Below are 26127 nucleotides of genomic sequence, written 5' to 3' on the forward strand. Positions count from 1 at the left end.
AGACAGTTGAGTTTGATGGAGTACAAGGGCATAATTGAGCCTAGTTGTGTTTCGACACCGAATGATGATGATTCTGTGTTTTAGGCCTAATGCTGCCTTAGTTCCAAATCAGAAAACCAGTCTTCTATGGCAGCCTCATGCAAAGAACAACAATCTATACAAAGATAATGGAAATCAAACAAATGATTGAAGGAATTAGTGAACTCTATGTGGATGAGATTTTGCACGAAGATTCTCCATACCAAGATGACTCCATATGTTGATAATGATTGGGAAGTACATCAAGAGTATGAACTCTTGAGATTGGAGGAGAAATGTTAATAGGAAGGTGCAGATTGCAGCCTTGGAATAAAGGTTATGACAAGTAATGCATATAATTTTCAGCACGATACACCTCTTGGATCAACATAAGGATAAGTATCCAGCAAGTGAAGAAGTTGTACAGATCTTATGATACACCTCTTGGAGCAACACATAAGGATAAGTAGCCAGCAAGTGAAGAAGTTGTACAGATCTTGGCTTGATAGCATAGACAAATTCATTGAATAACTCATCTGGATAGTTTGTTTTGAAGAGCGACAAAAGGGTCCAAGGTTTGGAGTCTTAGCATCAAGTTTGCAAGCAATCAAACATGCACTCAAAATAATAAAATCAGATTACTTGCATTTGCTTCAGATAGAGACCATGACATCATGTTCGCAAGTAAGTTTTATAGAGCATTTGCAGAGAAAGAGGAACAAGAAGCTACTATGATCATAGAGATTGAACATGAAAATAACACTTGGGTAGAGCATAGTGAGTGCAACTCAGTTGGGCTTGATAAGAAGATTTTGCATGATGATGCAAACTTATTTCTCCACGATTTGAATTGTGAGACTTTTGATTCATGTGGTGAGAATGGTGAGATATGGAATCCTAGTGTTTGTTTAGGATTTGCAATGGAGCTTGTTGATGCATTCCACCATGATTACATTGTGAGGTATGCATATTGTTTTTCTTTCAGCCTAGTTACTAATGATTTTGACCATGTTTTGGATGACACATAAGAATGGGTTGGATAATTGGTATAGGGGTTCCATACATCACTATGTTATGAGGTGCTTCCTTCTATGGAAGAAGGAGCCAAATCTTGCAAGTCTCCTAGGTTGCTTTTAAAAGATGGTTATTATGTTGGGATACAGGATAGAGAAGCAGAGTTTTTGTAGATTGGTATTCCAATTGTAATAAGAGTGGCACAACAGAAGCCATCTGATATTGGAAATAGTGGACTAGAAATTTGGCCTTGGGATTCTGGGATGTTTATTTTGAGTGGATTAATTTACAGTATGCTAGGATTTGATAGAGATGATGGGTCCAGTTGTATCGAAGTAGTACAACACATTTGGTGGTATATTAATGAGATTGATATGGGATCCTGGTGGTTGGTAGATAGATGCAGCTGGTAATTGGTTTTGGTACAGAGGTGCAGATTGCTTGAGGGAAAGCAATATCCTAGAGGGGAGGACTGTACTGCCCCCTTTTTCTGAGTGATTCTTCGACAGGGATGTCTGGTATATTTTTGTTCCGAGTGGATTATGATAATAAATTATAAGGGAATAAATTAATTAAACTAATTATTATAAAGTTGTCTTAATTAAATCATGAAGAGGGCTTTATAAGGAGATTTGAGAGCTCATTTGCATTTTTCTTGGTTTTGTTGTTTTCACTTGGAGAGCTTGAGAGCGTTTGGCTTTCGGTTAAAAAATCTCAGGATGGAAACCCTTAGGATTTCTTGGGAACTGGATGAAAACCCAGTTATAGATGGAGGTTGTTAATCCTATGAGGATTCGGTCAATACTTGAGAGGGGGGGGTGATGAATCAATATTAAGACCAATTGATACTTTAACTCAAAAACAAACTTATCTTAAATCTGAAATCATTTAACAAATAACTCAACTTCTGTAATCAGATCTAATAACCTCTTTATCAGATTTGCTTAACACATTAATCAAATCATTTACCAAAACTTTCACCACCAAAGCAATCATATAAACTTGATCATTTACCAACTCATTAACCTTATCAGTAAGATCAAATACTTTCTCAAACAACTTCTTATCCGTACCGGTAACCTCTAATAAACTTCTGATAAAACATCATAACCGGTGTCTTAGAAATAATGCATGAAATGAAATATAAACAAGAACATCACATGAAAAACATTCCACACATGAACACCATAAGTTTTTGACGTGGAAACCCAAATAGGGAAAAACCACGGTGGGAGTTGGCACCCACAAATATTTGTACTCTTTCGAAGTACGCCTTGTTAGGAGCTTCGCCCTGTTAGGAGCTTACAATACGCTCGGTTAGGAGCAGACCTTGTTAGGAGTTACCCGGTTAGGGGATTTGCCTTGTAGCTTGGTTAGGAGCTTGATGATCTGTTAGGATCCACTCTTTTGAGAGCTGCCCTGTTAGGGGACTTAAATGTTTCAGGCCTGTTAGGACCTACTCGGTTATGGGATTTAACCTGCTGCAACTGTTAGGGAACAACAGTGAAAGAATGATCTGTTACTTGCACTTCTTTGCTTGCTTGATCAGATCCAGTTATACACAACACTCTGCAACTCTCAGGCAGATCTCACACTTCACTTGGACGGCTTAACACAATCTCTAAGACCACTGACATAATGAACATCAACTGTGTCAACATAAATAGCCATCTCAACTAGGCCGGCCATAAAACCTAATTACATCATGAATTTACAATTCAAATCATAAGAGATCATCGTAGATCATTATACAAATCATCACAACAAATTACAATGCAATATCAACCGTTGGTTGATCATAACTCATCATGGAAATCCGATCTGTATCCTCAAAACACTCTACTAAGCATTTCGCTGATTCCCAAGAAATCTTCCTTAAATTGCGCCAAAACAGCTATCAAATCTTTCACGTGGGTTTTGCCGTGTTACCAACTTGATGTAGACTCGCCGTCGATCACCGTCATAACAAAAATCATTACCGGTTTGAGGATTTCATCACCGGTCCTTAAACCCTACTAAAACCTTAGCAAACTTCATCAGAAATTTGAAATACGCCTTCCGCTAGTCTTCTCAAGATCCGGTTCCGGTCATATACACCTCGCCATGATACAAGTTCACCATTCAAACCGCAAATCACCAATCATTGCCAATCGACCGATTTAATTAAAACAACTCCGTTTTACCGGTTAAAGTCCTATGTCACAGACTTTGGTTCTCTGCCGGTAAACCTTGTCTTCCGGTAAACCAAATCACTTAGATGACAAAACAAAACATCAGGAACATCAGTTGACATCAGTTGCCATCAATGACAACACAAATAACTGATCATGTCATCTATTCATAGAATCTCAATCTCTTCATTACAAATAGACTTCTATCCTTTACGGGTGCAGTCATCCTGACTTCACAAATTTGATATTTGTCTATGCAAACCTCTGTGAGATTCCTAAATGAAACCTCCATCTATAACTGGGTTTTCATCCAGTTCCCAAGAAATCCTAAGGGTTTCCATCCTTAGATTTTTTAACCGAACGCCAGACGCTCTCAAGCTCTCCAAGAGAAAATAACAAAACCAAGCAAAATGCAAATGAGCTCTCAAATCTCCTTATAAAGCCCTCTTCATGATTTAATTAAGACAACTTTATAATAATTAGTTTAATTAATTTATTCCCTTATAAAGTTGTCTTAATTAAATCATGAAGAGGGCTTTATAAGGAGATTTGAGAGCTCATTTGCATTTTGCTTGGTTTTGTTATTTTCTCTTGGAGAGCTTGAGAGCGTCTGGCGTTCGGCGTTCGGTTAAAAAATCTAAGGATGGAAACCCTTAGGATTTCTTGGGAACTGGATGAAAACCTAGTTATAGATGGAGGTTTCATTTAGGAATCTCACAGAGGTTTGCGTAGACAAATGTCAAATTTGTGAAGTCATTTTCAGTGACAAATTTCAGAATTTATTATTTTTGAATTCGGGAAAAGAATGAAGTTATTTCTGATATCCATTGCTAAGCAATTTTTGAGTTATTATTTTGATTACATTTGGTGTGGGCTTTGAGATACAGATTGCTCAGCTTTAATTAGTAAAGGAGTTGATTTATAGTTTGTGATACATTAAAATATATTGCCAATTTATTGGAAATAGTATTGAAGTCACTAACTTGCTATGGGCGAATAAAGGAAATCGTGAATATCAATATCATGATGTTAATACTATGAACTGATTCTATTGAGAGTAGGCAAATACTTTTATTTGCTTTCACATGGTCTATATTATGCTAAACCAAAGTTTGCTGGTCACATGCATATTCAGCGTGAGGTTTATTGTAGGAGGACGTTTTGGTGGCTGCCAACCCTAGGAAATGGGTTGTGGAAAATAAGGAATGGTCATGGAGTTCATACTTGGCATGAGGAACCAATTTACATGCCGCTGATATTTTATGAATCTTCCTAGTTTGGATGTGGCTCCTTCCTATATGCAGATATTGTAAAAAATCTTTCATGTTTGGGTGCGGCTATTTCTGGAGTGCTTAAAATCTTGGTGTGAGCTAACTCTCCTGGCATGGGGACATTGCTTTGAATTGACCTGAATTAGGTGAGTCTTCCATTGCCTCTATGCCAGACATGAATGATTAGAAAGTTGATTATTACCTCCAAAGGTAGTGATTTGGGTATTGTATAATGATCTTAATTGCTATATGTCTTGTCTATGGTGGTTTTGGAAAGAATTGGATGTGAGAAGATTTCCGAGTATCTTTGAACGCATATGTCAGATGACAATATTAAGAAGATCGAATTCTAGTTTACTCTTTGGCAAAGTATGGCATTTCTTCCTATTTGAACGTGGTCTATCTATCAGTAGATAGAAACTGCAGTTTCGTGCATCAATATTGACAACCATTAGAAGCCTCGGCTGGATGTGGCAATACCGGAATAAATGGAAAGGTTTGAACAGCATTTGATCCTGTTCGTGGCAGTGATAAAGAAATGTTTGAAGATCAAAGTGCCTCATGGTTGCTGCTGTGTATTTCTCAAGAAATTGTCTTCTATTGTTGCTGTCGAGAACATTGGGATCATTGAATAAGACTGAACACCTGAAGATGAGGCTGTAGCTGTTATTTTTTGTTATGAATATGTTGGTCACTGAGATATACATGTAATTTGCTGTGCATCATTCATATTTGCTGATCAATGAACTTCTGGACTGATATTTGTATCTCAGTTTCATGCAAACAATGCTGCTGTTATATTAAGGTTAGAGTTTTAATTCCAATCTGAATCTGTGCTAGTTTGATATTATCCGAAATATGTTCCTTGATGAAGATACTGCTGTCTTTAATAATTGCATATATGATTGAGTACAAACATCTCAGTTCGAGCTAAACATTTCAAATATATCATCGTGATCTTGTATATTGAACTTCTCTCAAGGAGGAGTCCTGCCAACCGTTTGACATATTGCCTGAATAGCAGAACATTGGAAAGTTAGATAGGAAGGTGCAGAAATTAGGTGCAAGCAGGGTCGCATCTTACACTATTATCCCACACTTTTTTAGATTCGTCAATATCAACTTCTTGTGTTTTCTCAAAAAGTGGAAAGATGAAAATACTTTGTATTACATGCAGATCAAATTTGCAAAGCACTTGATCACACATTGATGGAATTTCTTGCTTTTCGTGATCATAGAATTTAACAAATAGAAGAAATAATTCCTGACTTCATACTCAAATGGGAAAAATGCCAAAAACCTGCTTCGATGAGACCAGTATCTCACAATGTCTTTTCCATTTTTAATATTTTCATGCGAATTCAATTCTTCTACATTCACATGACATAAATTAGTTTCCTTTATTTTGGTAAATTCAGTGACCAAAACCTATAACATATCACTGTTTCGAAATAAAGCTGCATTTTGAAGCCTTAAGGGTTTTATGATAAGCTGCTGTTTTGTTTTTTAATGGATCAATACATGGAGATAAACTTTCTCATTGCTGTCACAAAGTTGCCATGATGACAACAGCTATCGAACTTTTAAAAAATTATTTATGAATATAGGGAAAATGCCTCTTGAAAACCCTCCAATATGGTCACGTTTGTATGTTGATATCTTGCCTTTGATAACTGAACATACTGAAATAGCGACAAAATCCTAGGCAGTTTTTAAGTGCTTAAACAGTTAAACATTTGATGAAAATAAGATGACTGAATATATCTTCAAACCCTAGGCATTTTAGCAACAATACTTTAAAATCTCTGTTTGATGTGTAGAAGAAAATCTAGAATGAATTGCTGCAACGATGAAACTCAGCTGAAACACTCCCAATGCCAATTGAACAATATGAAGACCTTTTAAAACAATGGAGTGAAATAGAGAATGATACAGGTATTTATAAACAAACAACACCTATTTTATCTTACTTTTCTATCTCCTAACACTTCTATATAGAGAAAACCTGTTATTTTTACTTGAGAAATCTGCTCAAAATCTTTATTTTCTTCCAAATGGCACATACACACACATACAAACCTTAAATATCCTAGAACCCTGTCAACCTTTGGAATGGCATGTGCTGGTCAACAGGGAGCGGTTTTTTGATTTTCAAATGATAAATATGTTTAGCTTCTATGAGGCATATGCTTGCAAACAGCTGAACATTTTTATTTTCTGTAAGATAATGTCGATCTTCTATATGGTGTGCACTGTTATATTGGCATTGCATTTTTAATCTTTTGAAAAGTTGTCTTCCTTTTAGGTGGTCTGTGGTGGTCTATTGATTTGAAATCTCAAACTATAAACTTCATATTTACTCCTTACTATAGGCACAAGCTTCTCTACGTGCATTTTTCGCTTAAAATTTTTTATGTTGGTCTTTAACTGGGCAAAACTCCACTATACTGAGATGCAGTTTTTGACTTGAATTTTATTTTCTCCTTCTATCAAGGGTGCACATGTCTATGGGGCAACATATTTTATGACTTGAAATTGTCATTGTTGACATAGGCACACTGCTTTTTATTGAGTGACATTTTTGAATTTTTCACATCTTGATGAATTTTCACCTTTTCTCCATCATCCAAACTTTGATATTCTCTTTGTTGGATGTGTTGGAAAGCTTATTTTGTTTGCCTTGCAAAGACATTGACTATATATGACAAAAAATACATGCTTTGAAATATGACTTCTGATTGAAGAAATTACATGGTTTTAGCTAAAAGCTTGACTCAATATGAGTTTTTTTCATATGGATACAAGAAGCCATTCATATTTAAAGAGGCTGGAACTATAACTAAAATGTGACTATCCAGCATGCCAAACCTGTAGATGTCTATAGAAAATTAAAATTATAATAATATGAAATTTCCAGTGCTCCATGGAGTTTCCTGACGGGGATGGGTTTCGGGGACGGGGGGACCAAGGGCATAAATTTTGGGACGGTGGGGGGACGGCGGCGGAGTGGTGGTGGGGGGTGGTGCTGATATAAAAATTAAAGGTGAATTGAAATCTTCAAGGCAAAATCTGCAATATAACATCTCAATGAGTGCCCCATGAAAGGCCAACTAGTTTTCACGAAGTTAAAGGTTGCAATCAATATGGAATAGCATGTAACATATAGCAAGCGACGCAACAATGTCCCTACCAGAGGTGGCAAAAGTGGTGTTGTTGTGGGGGGACGCATCTCCGTGGTGTTGAAAATATTAGCTAAGTTCGGATATTTGATTATCGAACTTTGATGTTAAATAATAATCAAATATGTATATGATATCTCAATGTATTTGCTAAATGGGCTGGACCCAAATGTAACGTGGGAAAGGCAATTTGATGTGTCATTGGGCTGGGCCCAAAATGTAATGTGCAAAGGCATGTCAGTAACTATTGGTCTGGACCCAAATGTCCAACGTGGCAATATGCAATAACAATATAACATGATTTAAATAAATAATAAGTATTGCAAGCCGACCTAGATGTCTACCGCCAAAAGGAGGATATAAATATAACAACTTCAAGATGAAGTAAAACATATTCATTGTTACATGCAAATGCGATCTCCTCTCCTATCTTAGTGATCTGCTCCTCTACTTTAGCGATCTGCTCTTCTACTCTTGGCGAATCTGCTGTTCTACACTTGAGCGAACTTCAAGGACATTGTTAAGCAAGGTTGTCAAGATTGTTTATAATTCTGCTCCAGTCTGTTGAAGTCATCTTCTGCTGATCTGCACCTTTGGTCTCCTACTGCTGGTTAGGGCAGCATCCTCCATCTTCTTGGCAACTTGCTGTTTGGACAGCAATAAGAGATAAGTCTGTTATGTTGTAATTGCCTATCATTGAGATAATACATTATATAGTTTAAGGCTGGGTTTTTCACCTCCAAGAGGGAGGTTTTCCCAGTGTATTGGTGTCTTGTGTCTTGCATTTCATTACTATTACTGTTTATTCACAGTCTGATTATGGTTAATTAGTTTGTTTAACATCTGAGCACTTAAAATTAACATGGTATCGGAGCTTTAGGTTCATTGCATAATCAGATTATTAGTTGCTCTTCACTTTCAGTTTGTTGTTTTAGTCTTGCAAGATGGTTACAGGTCTGAAAGTAGAGGATAGACTTGAAGGTGCCCTAAATTTCACGTCATGGAAAGTTCGTGTCCTCCTTGCCCTTGAAGAGTTAGAGCTGTTACAGTTTGTGGAAGATACGGATCTGACTGAACCTTCGGATCCGGAAGAGTTAAAGCAACCCAAGAAGAATGCCCTCAAAGCGAAGAAGTTCCTTATTGATTCCGTGAAGGACTATCTTGTTCCAGTCATCTCCAAATTGAAGACAGCCCAAGAGATGTTCAAACATCTAGAAGGGATATATGAGATCAACAACATCAGCCGGACACTCACATTGAGGCAGCAACTTCTTCAAGTCAGAATGTGCAAAGGAGATTCAGTCATGTCCTTCTTCATGAAGATTTCAGAATTGAAGGACCAACTCAGCGCCATTGGAAGTGAGGTTGTGGACAAGGATATTGTCATGATTGCGTTGAATGGTCTTCCCGACTCTTGGGATCCCTTCATTCAAAGCATAAGTGGAAGAGCTGAATTCCCTTCCTTCGATCGTCTTCGGTCAGATTGCATTCAAGAGGAGTCTCGCCTAGCTGCCAGAGAAATGCATAAAGGCTCTCATGGTGGAGATCAACATGTGCTTGCATCTCAACATGTTAGAAGGAAGGGAGGCCATTGGAAGAACAACTTCAAAAGAGATAGAGACTTCAGACCTCCAACTTTCAATTCAAGGAAGAAGCCAAGAGATCTTTCACGTGTCCGTTGCTTCAGATGCGACAAGTTTGGACATTATGCCAAAGAATGTCAGAATTCACCCTTGCAAGGGGAGGCCAATCTGAATGAAGTTGCAAACTCAGAGGATAATGAAGACTATCTCTTCATTTCTGCTTTGTCCAACAATGTGCCATCCGATAGCAACACTTGGTTGATCGACAATGATAAAGCTAGACACATCACGGGATATCAAGAGCATCTCTCAGACTTGATGGAGAAAGAGTCCAATCTTCATGTGGTAATTGGTGATGATGGACAGTATTCGGTAAGAGGCTTTGGTAGTACTTATTTAAATTTAGAATCTGGTATGTCCTTGCATCTTAGTGATATTTTATTTGTCCTTGGAATTAAGAGGAATTTAATTTCCATTTCTGCCCTAGAAGATAAAGGTTATCAAATAGCATTTTCTGAGGGTAGAGTACTTGCATGCCCTAAGAAATCTAGTATTAAATCTGCTCGTGTTATTGGAAATAGATATGATAGTTTGTATAAGCTTTCAGCTAACCCCATTCGAGCACTCATTCATGAAGCTCCTGAATCTAGCGAGTTATGGCATAGAAGGCTCGGTCATCTTCACTATCAGGCACTTCCTTCACTTGAGAAGATGGTTAAAGGTATGCCTAAACTTAATCAATCTCATGATGATTCTTGCAAAGGTTGTGCATTAGGTAAGAACACTAAACGTCCATTCCATAAAAGTGAAAGTAGAGCTAAGGAAAAATTAGCACTTGTTCATTCTGATCTATGTGGGCCTATGTCTGTTCCTTCACCTAGCGGATTTCTATACTATGTTACATTCATAGATGATTTTTCTAGAAAGACTTGGATTTACTTTCTAAAATCTAAAGAATCTGATGAAGTGTTAAGTAGGTTTAAGGAATTTAAAGCTCTAGCTGAAAATATGTCTGGCAAAAGAATCAAAGTGTTAAGATTTGACAATGGTGGTGAGTACACCTCAAGTAGCTTCAATGACTTTTGTGTAGAAACATGAATTAAGAGGGAGTTCTGCGTTCCCTACAATCCTCAACAAAATGGTGTAGTTGAACGAAATAATAGAACCATCGTTGAAGCTGCTAAAGCTATGATTCACGATCAGGACCTACAGACCTTCTTATGGGCTGAAGCATCCAAAACTGTTGTGTACATTCGGAATAGATGTCCTCACCGTGTCTTGTAGAACGTAACTCCCGAGGAAGCCTTCACAAGAGTCAAACCAGATATCAACCACCTAAGGATCTTTGGGAGTCCTGTCTATGTTCATGTGCCAAAAGAAAAGAGGAATAAGTTAGAGCCTTCCGGGAAGAAGGGTATATCCTTGTTGGGTATAGTGAATCCTCCAAGGCATTTCGCATCTACATTCCTGGTCAAGGGTACATTGAGGTAAGTAGGGATGTCACCTTTGAAGAAAATATTGCTTTCAAGAAATCTAAAGGTTCTCTTGTTGAAAATGATAAAGAAGTTAATGATAATCAAAATATGGATATTGATACTAACCCTGAGATTCAGAGGGAGCCTATTGAGCCTCCTGAACCTATTGAGCATGATGATCCTCCTGAGCCTCTGGTTCCAACTGATGGACCTAGAGATATTGCAGTTAGCAAGAAAAGACCACTTTGGTTTAGAAGCACAATTCAAGATGTAGAAAAGTTTGCAGCTCCTAGTGGCACTTTCAGAGAAAGTAAGAGACCTCAGAAGCTCTCCAACTATGTTGCAATGATGTGCAACATCATTGAGGCTGAACCATCCAACACAGAAGAAGCTATGAACTAGCAAGCTTGGAAGTTAGCTATGGACGAAGAGTATCAATCCATCATCAAGAATGATGTCTGAGATGTTGTGCCTAGACCTAAAGGTAAGTCTATTGTTTCTTCCAAATGGTTGTTTAAAATTAAACATGCTGCTGATGGTAGTATAGAGAAATATAAAGCTAGATTTGTAGCTCGTGGTTTTTGTCAAAAGGAAGGTATAGATTATGAAGAAACATTTGCTCCTGTTGTTAGATATACTTCTATTATAACTATTATAGCTATTGCTGCAGCCAAAGGTTGGAAATTACATCAAATGGATGTAAAGACCGCCTTCCTTAATGGTGTCATTGAGAAAGAAGTCTATATTGAACAACCTGAAGGTTATGAGATCCACAATAGAGAAACTCATGTGTGTAGATTGAAGAAAGCTCTCTACGGCCTCAAGCAAGCTCCTAGAGCTTGGTATGAAAGAATCGATAAGTACTTAGTTAGTTTAGGATTTTATAAGAATGATGCCGACCCTAACATTTACTTCAAAGTATTTAATGGTGAAATGCTAATTCTAGTTCTATATGTTGATGATTTATTTCTAATTGGTGAAGATAGTCTCATCATTAGGTGTAAGAAAGAATTAGCTACTGAATTTGAAATGAAGGATCTAGGTCTAATGCATTACTTTCTAGGGTTAGAAGTATGGCAAAGACCTAATGAAATTATTCTAAGTCAAGGAAAATATACTATTGATATATTGAAAAGATTTGGTATGATGGATTGTAAACCTATGTCTACTCTGATGGAAACTAACTTGAAGAAGTTGAGTATTTCTGCAACTAACTCTGATTTTGCAAATCCCTTAGAATACAGGCAGTTGATTGGATCCCTGATGTATCTAGTCAACACTAGACCAGATATTTGCTATGCAGTGAGTGCACTTACCCAATTCATGAACCGACCAAAGCATGTTCACCTGGTGGCAGCCAAGCACATCCTGAGATACTTGCGTGGAACAATTGGCTATGGGCTGAAGTATTCAATCAACACAACAATCAACTTGGAAGGCTACTTTGATTCTGATTGGGTTGGAAGTGTTACTGACAGAAAAAGAAGTTCAGGATTCTGTTTCTGCTTGGGTTCCGCTATTATCTCTTGGGCCAGTAGGAAACAGTCCTCAGTTGCATTAAGTACTGCAGAAGCTGAATACATTGCCTCAAGTGTGGCAACTAGAGAAGCAGTTTGGCTTCGCAAGCTTCTTGCTGGGTTGTTTGGACAACCATGAGAATCCATTGTTATTTATTGTGATAACTAGAGTTGTATTAAAATGTCTAACAATCCCGTGTTTCATGACAAGTCAAAACATGTGGAAACTCATTATCACTATATTCGTGATATGGCACAAAGAGGTGCTATCCAGCTGAAATATATCAGCACTGGTGAATAGGTTTATGATGTTCTCACCAAGCCTCTAGCTCGGGTGAAGTTTGAGTACTTCAGAGAGAAGCTTGGAATGGTGGAGAACACAGTATCGATTGAGAGGGAGTCTCAATCTTAGTAATGCAATTCAGTTTGCTTCTTCCACCTCTGTGGGCAATGCAAGGTGGTGTCACCCTCTGCGGGCAATGCAAGGTGACAGTGTATCCTTCTCTGGGAGAAGGCTGAGGTGTAAAACCTCTTCCACCCTCTGCGGGCAATGCAAGGTGGTTCCATCCTCTGCGGGCAATGTAAGATGGACATCATGAAATGAGTTCATGATATTTATGTGTTTTTGTTGCAGGTATACTCTATGAAGTCTATACATTCACTCTTGCGGGCAATGCAAGATGAAAGTCATGAATGGATCATGACATGTGGCAGTTATCCTCCTTAGCTAAGAGGGAGTGTTGAAAATATTAGCTAAGTTCGGATATCTGATTATCGAACTTTGATGTTAAATAATAATCAAATATGTATACGATATCTCAATGTATTTGCTAAATGGGCTGGACCCAAATGTAACGTGGGAAAGGCAATTTGATGTGTCATTGGGCTGGGCCCAAAATGTAACTTGCAAAGGCATGTCAATAACTATTGGTCTGGACCCAAATGTCCAACGTGGCAATATGCAATAACAATATAACATGATTTAAATAAATAATAAGTATTGCAAGCCAACCTAGATGTCTACTGCCAAAAGGAGGATATAAATATAACAACTTCAAGATGAAGTAAAACATATTCATTGTTACTTGCAAATGCGATCTGCTCCTCTACTTTAGCGATCTGCTCTTCTACTCTTGGCGAATCTGCTGTTCTACACTTGAGCGAACTTCAAGGACATTGTTAAGCAAGGTTGTCAAGATTGTTTATAATTCTGCTCCAGTCTGTTGAAGTCATCTTCTGCTGATCTGCTCCTTTGGTCTCCTACTGCTGGTTAGGGCAGCATCCTCCATCTTCTTGGCAACTTGCTGTTTGGACAGCAATAAGAGATAAGTCTGTTATGTTGTAATTGCCTACCATTGAGATAATACATTATATAGTTTAAGGCTGGGTTTTTCACCTCCAAGAGGGAGGTTTTCCCAGGGTATTGATGTCTTGTGTACTATTACTGTTTATTCACAGTCTGATTATGGTTAATTAGTTTGTTTAACATCTGAGCACTTAAAATTAACACGTGGAACACTGGAAATTTCATTAATATGCATGAATGACCCATGTAGGTGAATGCGATGCCTAAGTTCACAACAATGTAGAGATGCCTAGTTTAATGCCAAAATGAATAAATAAAGAGAGAAAAATTGGAATTTTAATGTTGAATCTGAAAATGCATATTTGAGACAGTAATGTAGAAACAGAAACCCTGTAAGGAGAAACATGTATTGTGGCAAGAAAAGATAGAAGATTCATGAGTGGAAAGAACTGAACTGGCATCCAAATCACAGGGGGTGTCAGCATCCCTGCAATCTACTATAGTGGTGCTGATTCTAAGCCTGATAAACTATACAAAAACCTCTTGTGGATGACATCCTCATGAGGTCATACCTTGATACCATCTCACAGACCATTTGAGCTAAGCATAGAAAGAGTTTATTCGAACCTTTTGTTTAGTGTCTCAACAGAGGGAACATGCATATGGTTTGAAACTTTGTAAATGTATTTTTGTTAAAATTTATGAATAATTTATACTTACCTCTAGCCTTACAAGTGAAAGATAAATTCTTGAGATAATATATATGAATCTCAACGGTCATGAAAACCTTTGTTCTAAGAGTTATATATGTATCTGCAGGGCAAATGAAATTTTACAGGAAATGAAGGCAACTTTTGGACCAAATGATTGCAAGCTTCTCACTATTAATTCTTTGCAAATGGATGAAGACCACTTGCCAGAAGATATCTGGTCGCCTTTTATTTCTCCATCTTTGGTAATTTCTCCTTCCCTCTTATGCATTTCTTATGCATTCATTTTGATGTTGGTTACTACCATCATATGTATATTTTTTCAGGTTTCAAACGTAGGAATATTATGGCATGTGTTTTCTTGCAGGTAAGAAACTCCATGTCAGATAATATTCTAGGCCATTTTCTTAACAAAAAAGACTTGGAAGAGGTATGATTGAGTTTAAGAATATTTGTTTTGTAAAAGTATATACTACTTCCTTGAAGGTGATTAGTTTTATTGCATTTGCATGAGTTTTCTTATAAGCTATTGTGAATGACATTTGAAAATAGGTCTTTGATGCACAAGTGCAATAAATTGAAATTTGTTAGTTGAAATTATAAAAAGTTTTCTGGAATCAGCTGCATGTACAATACTAACTCCACGCACTTTCTTCAAGCAGACTCTTACACTGTAACACACTGGGAACATTCATTTAGAAATTTAGTAAGCATTGGTTACTGGAAACACATTTATGGCTTACTGTTTGGGTCATAATGCAGAATTTAGAAGCATTCTGATGTTATTTGCTTATCTTTGCTTTGTGAATTTGTGCATCGAGCACTCCAAAGATTCTAAGGAATATCTTGGCCTATAGCATTTTTCTTGCATTATTATCACTATCAAAAGAAACAAAACACTGAATGTTTTGGAGACAAATTTTGTCAGCATTAATGATAGTTGTCACTTGAGAATGCCCTAGATCATTCTTTGTGGTCATTCGCAACCAGTGAAATGGGAAATGAGACAAACAGAGGCAATAAAATGGGATGTTCTTAGGGTAATTGAGATTCACCGAGATCAGATGATTGTTTTTAAATCAGGCAAGACATGATGCATGGAATCTAAGGAGGCTAAGTAGAGGCTAATTTCTCATTCAGGGGATTATGCAAGTCTGGGTAAAATATCATATATCTATTTCAAATCCTGATAACAAGTAATTACCAGGATGCTATTTGCCTCGCACTAAGTTAACCTTCAATATGGATGATGCAAGAATAGGAACGCTCTTTACTTCAATCTTAACCCTACTCATTATGGTTTTTTCTGATTTATAGTCTGCACATGTATGTTTGGCCTGGTATATGAGGTCTACTTCACCAATGGCTTCCTTATTTATTACTTTTGGAAATTAATGGTCCTCCCATTGGCCTAAACTATCCTCTAGCAGTGATCTTTGAGCACAAAATTGGCAAGGGTTCCTACTTTTCTCTTGCATGGGGATGTAAGAGAATGCCTTTGTTCATCACTTTTGGTCGGAGTGTAATTTTTTAATATTTTTACCTCTCTCCTTTGTTTCTTATATTGTTGTCTTCTTTTTTTTGGGTGCTCCTATGTGTGATTATTAGTGTTAACATATTTATTTGAGTGATATAATATTACGTAGTCCAACAAGCCCCTCCTTATTACATCATTTTATCAAGAGAATAAATCAAGAAAGTTCAAAAAGCTTTGTACTTCATTGCTACAAGAGATTTAGTAAAGATGTTAGCATATTGCTCTTGAGTGAAACAACACTGGAGCTGAATATTCTTCTATTGGACATGTTTGCAGATGTAGTGGCATTGAACCTCAATGTGTTTAGTGCACTTATGCAAAATCTAATTCCAAACAAGGTTCAACACCACACTTTGATTGTTGTAGAACAAAATTTTAGGATGCATCTTAGGAACACCTAGGGTTGTCAAGATGCAATGTAACCATCTTGCTTCATGGATAGCTACACGTGCTGTAATGTGTCATTTTACTCTTTAAGGCTAAAATGGTGCAAAAGAAATTAAAATTAATTATTTAATATCTTTACTCTAAAAAATAAACTAAAAGGTAATTTTATTAATAATTAATTAATATGACTAAAGTCATTAACAAATAACTGTGTGGGAATGCAGAAACTGAAAATTTTATAAAAGCAACTTTGGGAATTGGTGAAAGGGAGGAAATGAATTATATTTTATTCAGTGAAGATTTGGGAGTTTTCTCAAATTTATTTTCTCAGGGTGTGCATGAGGTCTCCGTTTTCAGCAGTGAGAGATTTGCCCTAGGTGGACCTGGATAAATCAAACAGATTTCTCTGTTGGGCTAAATATGGAGTTATGGAGATTTGAAGATAATTTCAGGGTTTTAGAATAAACTGCCAAGTTTCAGGAAAGGTTATACTATTCTATTATTAAGGTGTTCATTGTTTATTCTTGGTATTATGCAGTTTTGGAAGTTCATTAGTCATTATATGAATTGATGACATCAAAAGGCGATTTATCTTTATTGATACATCTAACATTAGCAGGCTGAGTATTCCTGGTCACGTTATATCTCAATGGAGGCTAGCCTAATAAAAGAATCCTGTTCATAATAAACTATCTGGCATTGTGTGACGTTGTCATCCTTCTTGAAGAAGATTATTATTGAAAGTTTATATTCAATCTATTGGGACAATACATATTGTTACACTCTTTGCAGCGGAACAAAACAATAAGGTTATGGCGGAAAGACCAAGGTACAAAGCATTATTATTCGTAGTTTATTTGAAAGTCAAGACTATTACATGTATTAGTTTGCAGATTATGTGATCACATTCTGTTGTGAATAAATATTGGAAATCATTCCCGATATCGGGAAAATTGGGAGCATCACCAACTATACAAATATCCGCTTGGACTTCGGAGGACGTATCTGTAAATTTGTGAACTGAATTCGAGCATCTTATATCTCTTAGTGCCATCACATGTGATGGTTTTCTGCAAAGTAACAGCAAAGGAAGCACTGTTTCGGGAGTCATTTATAATCTCCTATGACTGGGTGCGGACTCTTTGAGAAGCATCTGTTATATGAGATTCATTGGGAGTTCTAAGTTCGTGAAGCTACTTTTATCACTTCCTTTCTGGTTAATCATCTTTGCTTCTTATTTGCTGGTTGTGGACTATAGCTTATGATAATATTTTCTGATGAGAGTTCGAAACATGTGTGTGGATACTGAAGGAGAAATCGACTAGTGACTGTGGAGTATATTTATGATAGCTGTATCATTTCTAGAAGGATATTTGAGGGAATTAGTTGCTTCTCAGCGTGGTGCAAACTGTAATAGCAAGTCAATTGTATCTTGGATGAGTCTTGGAAGAAAGGTATTTTGAGTTTTTTTGACAGCAATCATTGGCTTTGGACGTGAATGTTAGGTACACAATTATATACATAAAGATCATACAGACATTGTAATACACTAAGATTTAGGATATAAATGTTAAGTTATTTCTTTATCAGCTGAAGACTGTAATGTTTTCTTATTTATTGCCAATATCCGTGTTCGTGTTGAATTTGCACAAATACATCAAAGAGACACAATAGTTTGAAATACATTTTCTGCAAACAAAGGTACTGTCCAGTCCAGAGTATACAAACTGTTTCATGAATTTTTTTAAGGAGGAATAGTGAAAATTTAGATAAGACTTCATAGGGGTATTAGAGCTGGTTTTCCTGCCAGCCTGTTCCTTTCTTGAGTGAAAGGGAGAAGAGGTACTATAATAGAGAATTAAGGAGATAGTGGCAGCCTGCACAGGTCCCGTAAAACAAAACAGCCTCCAACATTTCGGGTATACATGTGAGGTCACATTCAGATAATAGTGCAAACAATTCTGAGATTTTGACAGAGTAGTGAACCAAGGGAAATAAATATGGGTGAAAAGAGTGCCAGAGATTAGGGAGAAGAGAGGTTCTTGAGTTTGTTGGAGACATTGGTCAAAGGGGAGCAAGCTGCCGAACAAAGGGCACAACAAAAAATCAATGTCTAGAGTTATTAACAGAAATGATGGCACGTCAACTAGGAATGAATGTTGGTGCAAACACTAATGGGAGTAAGAATGGTGATAATTCAGTCATTGGTAGGATTCCCAATTGTTGTGACGTTTTCACACATCGCCCATAGCAAATGGGGACCCGCACTTTTTTTTGCTTTCTAGCTTAGTGTTTTGTTTGGCAATAGTTTTAGTCTTTACCTTTTGCTTGTGAGAAGGGTATGTCTTGTCAGTCCGGGATAAGGTGAGTATTGATTACAATGGCTTGTTGTTAGGTGTGTTCATGTCAGGAAGACATGTTTCATGTCTGAATCCACAATCAGGTGTTAGGATCGAGGATTGAAGTTGAAAATGCAAAATGTGGTCTTAGAGCAAGAAAAGTTGTAAACTTGTCAAAACTTGTCAATGGTTGTAAATATTGCAAAATGTCGTCACAACTGTCAAAATGCAAAAAAATGTTGCAAACTTGTGAAGAAAATTGTCGAGTTGAAATGCTGAGTGTGAAAAATGAAAGGAATTTCAAGGAATGTAGCATCTTGACAAGGAAAATTTTCTGACCTTGACAGGAGGGAAAATGAGAAGATTTTGTAAAATTCTTGGGCACAAATGTAAAATGTAAGTGAAATTCTTTGTGTGAGGGATAAAATTTCAAAATCCAACTCAAAGATCAATTTTGGTTGTGGATTTTCACAATTAAAAGATGATTTCTCTTAACAATGATCCACAAAGATCACTTGGAAACAACTCTTCACCAAGGGTTTTGTCCATAACAGGGTTGAATTAGCACTCTATATTCCTTGTTCACTTTGTCCTAGAACTTGTCACATTGGAAATTCCTGTCAAGGTCGGATTTTCTGACCTTGATAGGAGGCAAAACGAGAAGATTTTGTAAAATTCTTGGGCACAAATGTAAAATTTAAGTGAAATTCTTTGTGTGAGGGATAAAATTTCAAAATCCAAACTCAAAGATTAATTTTTGTTGTGGATTTGCACAATTAAAAGATGATTTCTCTCAACAACGATCCACAAAGATCACTTGGAAACAACTCTTCACCAAGGGTTTTGTCCATAACGGGGTTGAATTAGCGCTCTATATTCCCTGTTCACTTTGTCGTAGAACTTGTCACATTGAAAATTTCTAGCTGAACCAAGAATTTGTGCACATGAATCCAGCTGAACCAAGGATTTGCACTCATAAATCCAGCTGAACCAAGTATTTGTGCTCATGAATCAAGCTCCACCAAGGATTACCACTCATCAAACCTAGTATCAGACCTGATTCGCACATGCAGATCAGACCTAAAAATCAGAAAATCAGACCTAATTTGCACATCAAACCTAAGATCAGACCTGATTTGAGGCTAAATTCCATTCAGATTTGAGCTGAGAGCATTCATTTCCAGATTTTTGATTGATAAAGTGTTGAGGTTGTTTTTGTTTATATTTACATGATTCTTAATTCATAATGTTTTCTTTCCAGGTTTGATGCAAGGATGAAAAGCTAGGAAGGAGAGGACTTCACAAGGATGCTCAAGGAGGCAATCAAGAATGTAAGGACCTCACCACATGGGGAAAGATTCAACAATACAAGCTTGCTCAATGATGAAAGAGGATTCATCAACACAAAGAAAACTCAATGTTGCAAGGATATTAGATCAAGATCAAGGTCCGAGTCATGCAAGGAAAGAAGATGGCGAGGAATGAAGATGCAAGATGCAATATGGAAGAGACAACATTATTCTACAAAGCGTGAAAGCAAGCTGATTGCATTTGATCATGGATTTACCTTGGAAATCCAAGTTCAAAATGCAAATTCAAGGTCACACATTGAAGTCTAGGTCTACATTCCAAGGAAAAGACATGTTCCACATTTCAAGATCAAAGACCGTCAAGAGGAAGGAGTCAAGATGTCCAAGATCAATGGAAGATCAAGGTTAAGGACTACACCAAGGAATCCATGTTCAAGACATTCAAGAAGAGGGCAATCAAATGAATGGAACTCATCAAGAACGTTAGAAGGAGATCAAGACAACATTGCTTTACAAAGGAATATTTTACATTGACCTTGGGTTTCCCCTAGAAATCCAAGATCAACATGAGGACTCTACAATTTGTGAGATTGCTCTATGTCAAGATGCACATACATAAGATGATTGCAACTTTGAGAACTACATCAAAGAAAGACAAATTCATGATATGATGAAGATGAAGGCGAGACAAGGATCATTAAAGAGGGAACTTGTTGAAAATTCCGAAACATGAGAGTGAAATGCAAGGCATCACAAAGAATTCCATGCATCATGAAGAATGTCCAAGGCGAGAAATTCCAAGACAAGGTATACATTCCAAAGTGAAGAAATGTTTCAAGATTCAAAGGTTGAAAGTGGAAATGCATCACAAGAAGAAGAATTCCCAAATGTGAAGATGGAAAGTGAAATGTGATTAAGGACATTGTGGTAGTTTTAGAAGAGTTAAGCAAAGTTAGAAACTTGATCACCAAGATGATGCAATTTGGGAATATGTGTTGGTTGAAAATTTCGTACACTTGGAGAAATATACAAAATTTTGGTTTCAACCACAACACACGAGTAAAAACTCTCCTAATTAAGGGAAGGCTCCCCCTATCTAACTAAAACTGAAATAAAAACAGGATGGGACAACAGTCTTCCTTCTTTCTTCAAGAAAGACAATATCCTTTTCTCTTCACAGAAAAGGATAGCGATTGAATATGAATAGCAGTAACTACTTTCAAGTGAAATGAGAGAAAGGAAATGAAGTTTCCTGAAAGTGCAAAGACTTCCGTCACTTCCTTCGGGACGGGACAGCAATATCAAGCTCAAAGACTTGACTATTGAAAATCCTATCTACCCTTTACTATACTAATTTTTGCAATGAATAAAAGACAACAGCTCAAAGATTGGAATAATCTATTCTTTCGACACAAAGACAAGAACTAATGCAAGCTCAAAGACTAGCTGCTATTTCTCATCAAACAATAATTTTTCCTCAAGAATAGACGCAAGCTCAAAGACTTGCTGCTATTTCTCATCAAACAATAATTTTTCCTCAAGAATAGACGCAAGCTCAAAGACTTGCTGCTCCTTCTAGAGATTTTCCTATTTTAATTAATCTTCTCTACTTGTAGCTCAAAGACTTCAAATCAGATTGGACTAAGCTCCTTTAGAAACACTTTGCATAGAAGAAATAAAAAGATTCAAACTCAAACATGTAGCTCAAAGACTCAAAACTTGAGTAATCCTTCTTTATTATTCTTCAAAACCTTCAATTCACATACATAAGCTCAAAGACTTCTTGCTGTAAATTTGGCAGAGTTTTTGCTTGCTTTCCAAAAGATGATATTACAATAGACCTCTCAAGTATTTATAGAAGAGGAGCCTTGAGAAAAAGGTGGGATGATCCTAACTAACTTGAGAGATTCTCTCAACCACGAAGACTCATTCAATAACTAACTGAGACTTCATTAACTAACTAAGAGTTACTCCAACTAACTAAGACTTATTCCAACTACAGTCCTAATCGGACACAACTTGTAGTTGTCTTACATGTAATTACAAAAGTGCAAGTAATGTGTAACTTGCATTTTACAAAAAATACTTTTACATGTAACTTGTCAAAACTAAATTACAACTAAAGATTACAAAAAAAGAATATTCAACTAAGCGTTGAAAAACACTTAAGTTGTATTTTATGAAGACACAAATCCTTGAAATTTCCGGATGCTCGCTTGTAGTTCCTCGGGATTCAGTTCATGGGTGTTCTTAGCAACAACCATAGTTTTCACAATAGTGTCGTGACAGCGGAGGAGCGCAGAATTGTTTTTATCCAGGATAGACTGGATTTCATGCAGAAAGGCTTGGTGTTTCATCAATGCTTGAATCGAAGCTGCCGAGAATTGTTCGCTCCTCCATTCATTATGAATCCTCATCTGTAAATCAGCAAGAACTTCTTCTTTTGGAATCAGCTCTCCATCCTGACTTACTATGTTGCAAGAGGTCCTTTCACAATGTGAGACAATATCTCGGTAAACTTCGCCCCAAAATCTCTTTGCATCACCGATCTCCTCAATGAGGGATTTAAGAACAAGGGTCTTGTTTTCCAGGAGTTCTTCAAATTCCAAGTACATAACCCTGGAAGAGATGATGGCATGCTCCTGCAAAATACTCAACTGTTTTTGGGGCATGGTACGCCAGATTGTCAAACTTTCTTCAACACTTTCCAGATTCTTTTTGAAAGTATTAGAAGTTTGATCTAGTTTCTCCTCAACAGTTTCCAACTTAGACATTATTTGAAAAATGTCTTTCATTACTTGTACACATTGATCATGAAGCTGATCAACCCAGGAATCCAGTGCTTGTACTTTCTGAGCAGCCCTTTCCACTCCACGAATTGATTCTTGGGAACCAGAGGAACCTATGGAGTTACTCCCTTCAGCAGCAGGTTTTGTAATTTTATGAACGGCCGCCATAAGCTGTCGGTTTTCCTCTTCTAGCTTGTCTTTCTTTGCTAGAAGATCATCACACCTTTGCACCAGTGAAGCAACAGAAAACTGAGCATCATGTTTAATGACCTCATGCGTTTGCTTGCCCAACTCTATCCTTGTAACTTTATAATCAGCATCTGACATTTCTTCAAGTGGCTTATCTGCAATAGGTTCCACAATTTCAGCTACCTTTATCTTGTTGCTATCAACAGTTACCCTAGAGATAGTCTTGGCCTTCGTAGCAACTTTGGATCTGGACTGTTTGAGTTGCTGGTAATCAAAGGCATCAGGTGAGATTTCTTGCTTCTTCCTTTTCGGGGTAAAAGAACTAAGCCATGGAGGCAAAGTCATCAACTCCCCTCCAGTCACAGCCGTAGGCAAAGGAGAAGCAGTTTTTGTTTGAATTACCGTGGTCATCCTAGGAGAAATATCTGTTTGGACAGCGACCACGGTTTGCTCAGTTACCAATGGGCATGAAGATTGCCTCATGAATTCTTCAAAACCAGAAGTGGAAGTATCAATTTCTGATAACTGGATGCAAGTAGGAATATCTTTAGGAACTTTCAACACACTTTCTTATTGATGATCAGGAGATGGCTCGTATGTTGAAATGGGAATTGCATTCCGAGGAGACTCATCCACAAGCAAATCAAGAGGAGAAAGAGGCGTCTCAATGGAAACTGGAGGAATGACCTCATGAGGCGAGTCTGAAACTGGAGACTTAGGAGCATCATCAGATTGCTGCCCCTCTTCTGGATTATCCAGATCAATCACCTGGACATGGAATCGTGATTTTTCCTTCCCATGAACAGTTGTCTCCTCAGGAGGAAGCACTACTGCACGACTGACTCGTAACTTGATCCTTGTGCCCGAAGAGGAAGCACCCTCCTTGTTGTTAATCTGAATCTCAGATTTCCGTCCAAGAGGCCCCGTAGAATCATCTTCGTTACCAACCTTGATTTTGATAAGTCTAACAGCATTACTTTTCAACCATGCGTTAGTGTTGGCCAAGATAGGCTGAAATCTGTCAAGGATGGATATGCACTCCTTGTGCGACCATTGGGTCAAAGGAAGTGGAGCTTCCTCAACCCTCCGTGAAGTGTATTCAGGATCAAGTATATGCCCGTCATCAATCATCCCTTGTGGGATATCTGCCAAGTTCAAATCAACAATTTGCTCAACAGTGAGCCTGCAGTAATCCATCTTGAGGACTTCGGCCTCTGTGCGGAGATCTACCCAGATGTCTTCAATGCGATGAACATGCACAAAGGATTTCTCGATTTTCTCCTTCATTCCTCTATAATCAAAATCAGCTCTAGGTTTAAACCTTTTAAGCTTGATTTCCTGCAATTCAGCCTCCATGGCCTTAGCCTTCACAGATGTGACAAGGGAGTATCGACCAATTTTCAATGGGTTTGTGGTAGAGATCCCCATTCCAACCTTGTGTCTAGCAGACTGAAAAGTGTGAACAACCATGATCTGTCTTCCCAACTCCATAAGAATTATCTTATCGGTTGGATATCTCGGAAGCATGTATGGCTAACCATCATAGCATCCTATCCTCATATAGGTGAAGGTGGGAAATTGCAGAAACAAACACCCATACTCAGACACCTTGACCCATGCCTCATTTGATACTCTTTTGTTCCTGAGATTTCTGTCAAACTGACACATGAAATATCTGAAGAATGCATCTTGGACCCTTCTAAAATGCAGTCTACTGGGTCTCAATGGCAACTGGTCATAATATTCCCAAACTGGTATAAGCGAGCGATCACCCTTGGTAGAGAGACCTGGAAAGTGTCTAAGTGATGCTGCTAAATATACCAAATAGGAATTCATGAAGAAGGTCATGGTGGTAGGAACTGCTGCAAGTTGTTCGCACAAGGCATCGCTGATGACTTCCCCCCATGAAATGTGATGTGACTGCCGTATGAACATAATGAACTGATACATCCATGGCTCAAAGACATTGGAATGTTCAAGGCCCATCATCCTGTTGAGAAGAGTGATGGTGTCTCCTATCTCCCATTTGAAATCACAACGGTACAACTTTGCCCACCTTGAGAAGGAAGGTCGTGGCTCTTGGATCCACCTATTGATGTGCCGCTTGCAATCTTTTTGCCTCTTCACGTAATATTCCGCTGCACTTTCTTTGGTGATTTCCATATAAACAGGTGCAAGAGGTATTCTGAAGACCTTCTCGATTGTATCCGCATCGAGACGAATTATAGCTTCACCATCATCATTTTTGATGACTCTTGATTCCTTGTCAAAATGATGGGCGCATGCAAGAACGAACTCAGGTTCTAGGGCTGCCACTGGGAAGGAAGATACATGATGGATATGGCTGTCCAACAGCCGTTGCAAGTTATTATCCTGTGGATCTTCTACCCTGTTGACAAATTCTGCCATATCAACATGCCCTATCTCTGTGTCTCTGATGCGATCCAAAGGAGAAGAAACCTGGGAAGGTGCAACCTCATTTTGATATTTGTCATATTTGTATTTCATTTTCTTTGGAGTTGGAGATGCCGGCAAATCTAACATTGATTGTGAACCTGGAATGCTGTGATGAAGACTTAAGAGAGTTAAGGCAACATCATAGTCAGCTGCAAATATCATTCTTCCTTCTCCAAATGGGTAAAACTTTGATTCTTGAATTTCACGATTTTGTGAGAGGAAGAGGGGAAATATGTAGAAATGGGAAAATCTTGACTTTGACCAATTTCGGATCTTGGGAGAATTTTTGCAAGTATACAAGTTGGAAAGGACATACATGCAATTGGGGTTTTAAAACCCGAATACAAGTACACTTGTAAATTCGAAAATGGAGAAATGGACGAAAAATGAGATTTTGACTTGCGGAAAATGACGGAAATGGAAAGTACGGATATGGGGAACATGAATGGATAGGAATGGGAAAATCCGGGAAAGTCATTTTCATGAAAATGTGAAGAACTCTTCAACATGTAATCCGGTTTTCAAAAACCTGAATTTGCAAGGGAGGGGTATTTCACACTTTTCAACTTGGAATTTTAACCAAAAATGGTTAAATTCCTTAACCGTAGGGGAAGAAAAAGAATTTCCAGCGAAGTTGTAATCGAGATTAAAAATCCCGAATACAAGTAAAGAGGGAATTTTGGGAAGAACAATGCAATTCAAAAATTGCATACCAAGGGGAAAATTTCTCTCACAAAAACCGATTTTTGGGGGAAGAACAACACATGCCAAAAAATGCAACTAAGAACGAAAATGAAAGCAAGAAAATAATAAAATAAAGAAGAGAAAGGAAAGAAGCCATACCTTTCTTGAAAATGCAAATGCTTCTCCAAAAA

At 37.6% G+C, this 26127-nt stretch overlaps 1 protein-coding gene across 3 annotated transcripts in view; it reads left to right on the top strand.

Moving 5' to 3' along the window:
• LOC131036088 (uncharacterized) overlaps positions 1 to 26127 on the top strand; it is a 232576-nt gene that overhangs the window by 21889 nt on the left and 184560 nt on the right. For all 3 annotated transcript variants that reach the window (XM_057967893.2, XM_057967895.2, XM_057967894.2), the window contains 2 exons: positions 14354 to 14489; positions 14612 to 14674. In XM_057967893.2, coding sequence (XP_057823876.2) covers positions 14354 to 14489; positions 14612 to 14674 — 199 coding nt within the window. The remainder of the gene's footprint in view (positions 1 to 14353; positions 14490 to 14611; positions 14675 to 26127) is intronic.

This window comes from Cryptomeria japonica, chromosome 4 (genome assembly GCF_030272615.1).
Source record: "Cryptomeria japonica chromosome 4, Sugi_1.0, whole genome shotgun sequence".
Lineage (NCBI taxonomy): Eukaryota > Viridiplantae > Streptophyta > Pinopsida > Cupressales > Cupressaceae > Cryptomeria > Cryptomeria japonica.